Below are 9,585 nucleotides of genomic sequence, written 5' to 3' on the forward strand. Positions count from 1 at the left end.
AAATGACAATGTAAACAAGAATCTAGTCGGGCCCATGGAAAAATGGCCTAAGCCCACATGAAAAAACCTTCATCAGCATTTAAAGAAAATTAACGTTATTAAATGACAGAATGTAAATAATCTTGTCGGGCCCATTAAAAACCATCATCAGGATTAAAAGAGAAACAAACGCACAAATAAAAGATGAGCAAACAAGCCCAACAATCACAAGAACAATCAAGCAAATATTCATAGATCCACAATTCCACATTAACAAAAATATAGTGATACTATTTAAAATATGCCAACGCACCCTTAAATGTAGTGGATAACAGCACGGTGCGACAATTAATGTGTATTCAAATAATAGGAGTTAGTAATTGAAGGTATGCTCATATTGGTGACGTTATTGTTGTAATCAAGGAAGCAATACCTAATACACTGCAAGAAAAATCCAAAGTGATCATAACTGTAATTGTACATACTTGTAAAGAACTCAAACATGATAATATATATATATATATATATATTATTATCAAACATAGCTTGAGCATATGCTGCATATTTGTTGGTATTTCAAGTTCTGTCGGACATATTTCTAACATAAGTTGTCTCCATGCTTTAAGACTGGTTTCTGATACCACCCCTTTTCTTTTGTACACAGTGCTGCCACCTCCATGATCACTGAGATCAACTCACATATTGGCACTGCTGCATAACTGCATCTACTCAATTGTCATCACCATTGTCTGTATAAGTACGCATGTGAAGACAACCGTTTTATTGAAGAACACCAACAAACTGGTAATTTGCAACGGTTTTGAAGAAGGGATAGAGAGGACAACAAATTCTACATGGCGCACAGCAGGAAGCAATCTCAATTAATATTTAAGCCCTCCATTTTTATGTATTTGTATATAGGGTCCTTTTAACGGTGCCATTAATTCGGGCATTTCTTAATGAGTTATTTTAGGAAAGTTTTTATACTATTTTTTATGAAAAATAGAAAAAATTATCAAAAAGTCAATTGTTTATTTTGATATTTTCTTTTCCTATAAAAATTTTCCTAAAATGATTTACTAACAAATGCATTTAAAGGCATTTGTTAACAAAATCCATATATATATTTTGGTCTTCCTTACTCCAAGCACCTTTACGGTATTTTGGTTTACAAATAGTGTCCTGATAAATCATATAGCAGCTTTTTAACAGTAGATTTTGTCTCCACCAAAATTGACACATAATAGAATCAATTTTTATTTTTTAATTTTTACAAAGTGTTAATGTCTATTACACATTGGTACACAGCCTTGGAAATTGTGGGTTTAAAACACGATTTCAGTTATGATTTTGAAATGGTGATTGTCTCGAAAACACAATTTTATAATCTAATTAAAATCTTGTTTTAGACCAACAAATTCAACCGATATGGCCCACACGTACCTTACACACCAGTGTGTAAATAACAGCCCTTGCAAATGGCAGCTGGAGCCTGGAGGGGATAGGGCCACTTGCTCAATTATAATCTATGCACGTTCCCATTAACAACCAATGTTTAGTTTAAGTAGTTGTTCTTCTCAAAAAAAAAGAAGTATTAAGTAGTTGTTGGACCAGGAAGGTACCTGGAAGAAGAGGAGAGCTACTTGCACACCAACTCTAATAAAAAATGAATTGTTTATTTGTGAAGGTCGGAACCTCTGTCTAATAGTGCCCATTAGCAATATACCTGCAATTTCAACAATTGAAACTAGAAGTCTCTTTTTGTTGTTCCTAATCCTATATTTCTACAAGTCTGCAACTGCAACACTCTCTGGTATATCGTTTTACAAGCTAGTATATTTCCGATTGCTTCCATGACCATGCCAGCAGCCTCTTCGTGTTCTTGGAAATTTGATGTCTTCCTTAGTTTTTGCGGTGTTGACACCCGTAAAAATTTCATAGACCATCTCTATACTGCTTTGAAACAAAAAGGCATCATCACCTTCAGGGATGATGAGAAACTTGAGAGAGGAAAATATATTTCTCAAGAGCTCTTGAAAGCAATAGAAGGGTCCAAGTATGCAATTATCGTTCTCTCAGAAAACTATGCTTCTTCTAGGTGGTGTTTGATTGAACTAGCAAAGATTGTTGAATGCATGAAGGAGACCAGGTTAACAGTTTTGCCCGTCTTTTACCATGTGGATCCCTCTCAAGTACGGAATCAGACTGGGGCTCTTCTTGAAGCCTTTGCTAAACATCAAAAAGATCCCAAGGTTAACCTAGAGGATGTGCAAGAGTGGAAAGCTGCTTTGAAAGAAGTGGGAAATATCTCTGGATGGCATGTTAATGATAGGTATCATTTGTCTTTTGATAAGTAATTTTGTTCAAATTAATAATTTTATCCTTTTTTTCCAGTTGTTTGCTATTGTTTTCTTAGAGAGAGAGAGAGAGAGAGGGGCGGGGGGGGGGGGGGGGGGGGGGGTGTTAAATATATCTTCATGATAAATCAATTATTGCATCCTCCTCCTGAAAGATTAGATTTTGTAGAAGAAAAACTACCTTAAAAAATGAAGATCTGAAGTGTTAAAATAAAATATAAAGACATATGGTAAAGCTAGAAATAACATAACTAGATTCAAATCTGATTGTATCTATTTTTCGTTTTTCTTTAAAAGAAACATAACAAGGTAGTGTTAGAAGTTAGAGCCCAGAATTTATTAAGTATTTATCAGAAATCAAGAATCATGTAAAAATTAAGCAGTGGTTAAATTTCATTATGAAAATAAATAATTGGCAAGCATTTTAAAGCTGTAAAATTGCTTTGATGAGCAAGTTTGTTTGTAATGTCTTGGACACGTGGTTAGGCTAGAAGCAGAAGTATATTGTAAGTGGTTCAAATTTTCTTTCGTTATTTTATTTTATTATGTAGATGACAGAAAATGAAAAGGAGTATAATAATTGAAATCCAAGAAACGTACAACAAAGGACTTAATTAATTAAATTAGGCACACTCCCAACTCATTGAACTGTTATAGTCATAACAGTGCTATTTTATATACTTTCGAATTCCCCTTTTGCTACTGAATGAAGCTAAGATTGTGTTTATTCTGAATGTTTTGTCTCCTTAATGTTGTTAGCTCTATCTCATCAAAATAATTTTTATGCTATCTTCTTTGCAGCCATGAATCATTAGATATCCAACAAATACTTAAGAAGATATTTAGCGAATTGAATTGTAAATTCTCAAATATTGTTAATTTCCAAGGACCTCGTTGGAATAGACACTTGTGTGAAAGAAGTGTTGGATTTATATTTGGATGAAGGATTGGGTGGTGTACGCTTTGTAGGGGTTTGTGGGATGGGTGGAATGGGCAAAACAACTCTTGCACAAGAAATTTTCAAAAGAATATCTAATAACTTTGAAGCTAGTAGCTTTATTGATAATGTAAGAGAAGAAACTAGAAATCAAGGTCTAGTTTCTTTACAGAAACAACTTCTTTCCAAGATCCTTATGGAAAGCGAAATAAAGATATGGAACTTTTCAGAGGGAATCAATGTTATAGGAAATAGACTACGTAATATAAAGGTTCTTATTGTTCTCGATGATGTGGATGGAGAAGAACAACTAGAAGCATTAGCAGGGAACCATGATTGGTTTGGTCCAGGGAGTAGAATCATTGTAACAAGTAGAGATAGCCATGTATTGAGAAGACGTGGCATGAATTTTATATATACAGTCAATGGGTTGAATGACAATGATGCTTTGGAGCTTTTTTGTTGGAGTGCTTTCAAGAAACTCCATCCTGAAGAAGATTATGTGGATTTGTCTAAGGACTTTGTAAATTATGCTAATGGTCTTCCTTTGGCTCTTAAAGTTTTAGGTTCTTTGTTGTTTGATAAAGAAATAGATGAATGGAAAAGTGCTCGTGATAAACTAAAAGCAGAGCCAGATAGAAAATTTTTAGATATACTTAAAATAAGTTATGATGGACTAATGAATACGCAGAGAGACTTATTTTTGGATATTGCATGTTTTTTCAAAGGAAAGAACAAAGATTGCATAAGAGATATAATAACAAGTTTTGGTTACTATCCAGAATACAATATCGGTGTTCTTATAGATAAATCTCTCATAACCATTAATGAAGAGGGAACCATACTGATGCATGATTTGCTACAAGAAATGGGTCAAGAAATTGTTCGTCAAGAATCCCCCAAAGAGCCTGGTGGACGTAGTAGGTTGTGGCTTTATAAAGACGTGCTATATGTATTAAAGAATAATACTGTAAGTTGACTAGTCTATACCTAAACTTACATAACTATATATATTCTTACAAGTTCTTCTAAAGATTTGCCAATTACTCTAATTTTGTTATTCTTCATTATTAGGGAACAGAGGTGGTTGAAGGCATAATGCTGAACATGCCTATTGAAATAGAAGAACACTTGAGTGCTGAAGCCTTCTTAAGGATGAAGAAATTGAGATTGCTTAAAATAGGCATTGTGCAACCTCCACAAGACCTCATTAGAGGTCCAATCCAACTTCCACAAGGCCTCAGTTATCTTTCTAATGAGTTATGCACAATAGATTGGCATGGATATCCTTTAAAATCCATGCCGACTAGTTTCCAACCAAACAAACTTGTTGAACTGAGAATGCATTGCAGTGGCATCAAACAACTATGGAAAGGAATTATGGTAAGATCTTCACTTATACAAATGTGTATTTCCTTCATTTTCATTAAGGCTTGAGTTTATCTAAATTATTTATTGGTTTATCACAGATTTTAAATGAGTTAAAACTCATTGACTTGAGTGGCTCTCAAAACTTAATTGAGATCCCAGATCTTAGTGGAGCCTTAAATCTTAAGCAATTAATTCTTAAATCTTGTACAAGACTATATAAGATTCATGCATCTCTTGGGGATCTCAAACGACTTATTCGATTGGATCTAAATGGTTGCAAATATCTTGAAAGCCTTCCTTACAAGATCAGCTTTGAAGCTCTTGAAACTTTCGATCTTGGGGGTTGTTCAAGATTAAAGAAGTTTCCAAAGATTGTGGAAAATATGTCACATTTGTCAATACTTTGTTTGAGTGAGACTGCTATAAAAGATTCATCATTATTAGTGGAACATTCAACTAGCCTTATAAATTTGGATCTAAGACAATGCAAAAATCTTTCAAGTCTTCCTAAAGCCATTTGTAGTTTGTTGTCTCTAAAAACTCTCATTTTATCTGGTTGCTCAAGACTTGACAGATTACCAGAGAACTTAGGAAATATTGAAGGTCTAGAGGTGCTAGATCTAAGTGAAACAGCTATAAGAGGACTACCTTCATCCATGGTTCTCTTAAAAAATCTCAAAGTACTCTCTCTCCGTGGATGTGATTTTCTATCATCTAAGCCATCGAATAAACTCCTCAATTTTCCTTTATTGCAAAGAAGAAGTCCGGATCCTTTGGGCATGTTAGAGTGGTCTTTATCAGGCTTATGTTCCTTGACAAATCTAGATCTAAGTTATTGCAATATTCGGGCAATCCCTGATGCTATTGGCTGTTTATCCTCTTTAAAAAATTTAAATCTAAGGGGAAATAATGTTGTATGCCTCCCTAAAAATATCATTAGACTATCTAAATTGGGCTATCTTTATTTGAGTGGTTGCATTGATCTTCGACTGTTGCCTGAGCTCCCATTAAATATTACATGGATTGATGCACAAGGTTGTACCTCACTGGAAACATTACCAATAAGACAAGAAGATAATTTTCTCCCTAGTCTCCATCTTCTTAACTGTGTCAAATTGATCAACAATCAAGGTTACGGTGACATGTTCTTAACAATGCTAAGTCATCACATTCGATTTCAGGTCTCTCTCTCTCTCTCTCTCTCTCACATTCAGTTTCAGGTCTCTCTCTCTCTCTCAGTTCTAAACATCTTGATTTGTATGTTTCAGGGATCATATTCATGGCAATTTCATTTTCTTATTCCTGGAAGTGAAATTCCGAAATGGTTTAGCCATCAAAGTGAGGGGACATCACTGAATCTGCAAGGGCCTTCAGACTTTATGGGAATGGCTATGTGTGCTGTTTTTGTACTCCGCCAGCATCGTTCACCTCAGTACCATCACATTTATTTTTACTGTGATGTCATCGGAACTAAAATTTCAGAAAACTTAAACATTGGTTTTTCCGAAGAATTTGGTAAGATTGATTCATATCACCTTTGGATAAAATATTTTCCTTTCAAAGGGAAATGGGAGAAGGAATTGAGTGAAATCGATGCTAATGGATCGAGTCAGATTGTTGTTAAATTTGAAACCTTCGGTCCAGGCTTGGAGGTGATGAAATGCGGGGCCCGTTTAGTATACAAGCAAGACATTGAAGATCTCAAACAAACTATGGCTTGGAGCAGCAAGTGCAGCATCACTCCTTATGAGGATGATTTAGACAATTCAGCAAAAGATACCAAAATTAGGCGAAGTCGTGATGACTCAAATGGGGACGGGGCGGGACCTAGTGGAGAAGCTAACTTTGATGAAGTAGACGAACCACACCCAAAGTGGATACAACACCCTAATCTAATTGAAAATTGGATTGGGAATTTATGCACACAAGGACAAGGTAACACTAATTGTGAGGAAGAGGAATCCTGGTGACAATGGTAGCATTGATAACTCTTCAAGGCTGATAAACCTTCTGTCTTTGATTTTTTGTAAGTCACCATCTTTCTCTCTTGTACGGATCTTGTTTGTTTGTAGTTGTATATTTATTCATTTATTTATTAATTTTTAGATTCATTGGCAAATGCTTACATTTCCTTTTCTTTTTAATCTGTTACAACACCATATGATTTTAAGTAATTTGTGATTCCTATATCTACTAGTTGCCTCATACTGGCTACGAAGAAGTTATTGGACTTTGTTGGAATGGAAAAACTGTCACATTGCTAGCTGATGAGAAAACTTGAGCAACTGATTGTACGGTAGTCATTTTTGTTCAATTGTGGTATTAAATTCGGCACTCTTGCTGCTCTCTTTTTTATAGTATTTACTAACAACTTTCCACATGAGAATGCAATAGATGCATGCCACTCCACTGTTGTAAAATCAAATGGAAAGAAAAAAATTTGGGCCCTGTTTCGAAATTAGTCTCAAGAGAGTATTCATTTTGCTTCTTTTAAATAATTTTATACCACTAGGTGGGGGCTTTGGGGGTTTACAAGTGAAGTTAAATTTCAACGAAGGTGATCACATTATTTGCCAACTTTTCTTGTTGAGTAAAATAGAACTAATGCAACTTGGTCGCTTATGTTTAGGGATCTAAACTTTTTATATCATTTCAAAGTAGGACTACTATTTTAAAACATAAAGGACCCTTCTTTTTCTCCTTTATTTTATTTTATTTTTATAAAATTTTGACCACACACCACCCATTATTTGGTTGATTAGAAACCTGTGGAAATTTTGCCTTCTTGGTATTTGGATTTTGTGCTGAGTTTGCCATGGAATTAGACCTGAAACAGTTGAATTACGTTCCATCTGAGTCCTGACTTGTTTTTCTGGGTCCCGATATCTATAAGAAACTTACAAAAAAATGTCATTATTCTGTGTTTTTATTGGAATAATTTATTTAAGGACGAAATTTTGTCTAGAACTCCTGATGTGTGTGTATGTCTGACAAGTTAGCTTGGTGGGTTTAAAGAGTAAAGCTATAATATTGATTCCTTTCTTTAGAACTACAATATTGTTTTTTTTGCAAGCACCATCTTTTTCCCTTTAAAGGATTCTGTTTGGTTGTAGCTGCATATTTATTTATTTTTTCTTTTTAAATTCATTGGCATATGCTTGAATTTGTTTCTCTTTTTAATCTGTGACAAGGGCTATTTCAGTTCAGTAATTTGTGTTTCGTATTTCTCCTAGTTGCCCCATGCTGAATGTGTAGACGTTTTGGACGTTGTTGGCAAAGACAATTTTTCGCACTGTTAGCAGACAAGAAGAGAGGCGCAACTGATTGTGTGCTCATCATTTTTGTTCAATTATGTTGGAGGGTAAAATCCGCACTCTCGTTGCTCTCTCTCTCTCTCTCTCTCTCTAAATATATATATATATATATATAGTATTTAGTACAATTTTCCATTGGAAAATGCAATAGGAGCATGCAATCTTAGCGTTGTAAAATCAAATGAAAAGAAGGAATTTGCAATAATCTGCACTTTTATTGCTCTTGTTGTGCATTATTAATTTCTTTCTGTAAAATATTTGTAGTTGATGGATTATCTGCTATCAATTGAAGATCAGTAACCGTGTTGTTGCTGATCAGAATCATCTTTATTGAGGGTTCATTCATCTGCTTGAAACTGGCCAAGCTCGACAGTGCAGAAGTGTGGATTAGTCTTATAATTTCTAACATGCTGATATGTAAAGACGGTAGAGTAACGTAAACAATTAAGAATCATGTGGCCTCTTTTATTTTATAATTGGGATCCATTTATCAATTGATGATTGATAATAGCCAAAGAAATTTGCAAAACTGAAATTATGAGGCAATAACTAGTAGAACTAGAAGCTCTGAGGAGGAAAACAAGTTTTAGAATAACCTATCTATTACTTGTACAGCTGCTTTCTTTAGTCTTCTCTTCTGTCGTATAATAATATAAAAGACCTCATTTATTTCTTCTTTTCTTTGTGATCTGGTGAGATAAATATTTCCATGGATAACTTTGAATCGCATTGTTTTTAATATTTAAGAAATTTATGCATTTGCTCTTTTTAATTGTCCTGTCAATCAATTTTTCCAAAGTTGAATACTGTCCTACTTAATATGTCAACTTATTGTTTGATATCCTATGGCTATCAATTTATTTAACATTTCTGTCTGAATCCATATGTACTTGAATTCTAGATCAATCTATAAACATGAGGTTTATTTAGATGAAATCCATTCCTAGAAACTGTTTTGTTTGTTAAATTATGTTATCTTTCTCCGCTCGAACTCTGCATCTCTAGTGAAGAATATCCCGAATCCACTATTGCGCAACCGACCCACCACCTCTGCGGCTTCTCTCCATAACGATCCTATGTGCTCTTTCTCAACCTCGATTTAGCTGTTGCTGACTGCACTTCCCAGTAAGTTCTTTCTCATTTTTTTTTTAATGATCTCTGTTTGGTAGCTGGGAAAACGAAGGAAAATAAACTCTGTTTTGTGGGATTAAAAGGTTGTTTTGATCTGGGCCTTGTAATGTGTGTGGTTTTTTTTTCATGATTGTGATTTGTTACCTTATACTATAAATATTTGTTGCCATAAAACCACATGCAGTGCTGGAAAGAATGACAATTGTAACTTGGTAGACATTATATGTGAAAGTTTGATAAACGGTATGTGTGTCATGACAAAAAGTCATTTGTTGTCAAGAATTTGAACACTTGTCAAGAAAATGACAAATTAAAAGACACTTAACCACCTCCATCCTTGCTTTGTGGGATAGTTATGGGCTAGGAATAACAACCAAGCACATCTAAGAGAACTTCTTCAAGGCAACAAGCATTAGACATAGGGTAGTTCTTTTACTAGGATTGGTTTAAGAGAAATCTTCTTGTATGCAATTTAGTGATCTTCAACATTTATATT

General features: G+C 34.4%; 1 protein-coding gene across 1 annotated transcript; it reads left to right on the forward strand.

The window, feature by feature from the left end:
* The first annotated feature begins 1,838 nt into the window (after positions 1–1,838).
* Positions 1,839–9,171, forward strand: LOC126704629 (TMV resistance protein N-like). The gene is made up of 7 exons (XM_050403665.1): positions 1,839–2,311; positions 3,196–4,243; positions 4,348–4,656; positions 4,743–5,825; positions 5,913–6,670; positions 7,878–8,005; positions 8,223–9,171. The coding sequence occupies exons 1-5, from the start codon at positions 1,839–1,841 to the stop codon at positions 6,612–6,614; spliced, it is 3,615 nt and encodes a 1,204-aa protein (XP_050259622.1). The 3' UTR covers positions 6,615–6,670; positions 7,878–8,005; positions 8,223–9,171.
* Positions 9,172–9,585: the final 414 nt, after the last annotated feature.

The sequence above is a fragment of the Quercus robur genome, chromosome 11 (assembly GCF_932294415.1).
Source record: "Quercus robur chromosome 11, dhQueRobu3.1, whole genome shotgun sequence".
NCBI lineage: Eukaryota > Viridiplantae > Streptophyta > Magnoliopsida > Fagales > Fagaceae > Quercus > Quercus robur.

Excerpts from the sequence above, each read along its gene's own strand:
- LOC126704629 (XM_050403665.1), top strand. The coding sequence starts at position 1,839 with ATGCCAGCAGCCTCTTCGTGTTCTTGGAAATTTGATGTCTTCCTTAGT. Across the intron at positions 2,312-3,195 it reads GGATGGCATGTTAATGATAG|AAATTCTCAAATATTGTTAA; the intron begins GTATCATTTGTC and ends GAATTGAATTGT. Across the intron at positions 4,244-4,347 it reads ATGTATTAAAGAATAATACT|GGAACAGAGGTGGTTGAAGG; the intron begins GTAAGTTGACTA and ends CTTCATTATTAG.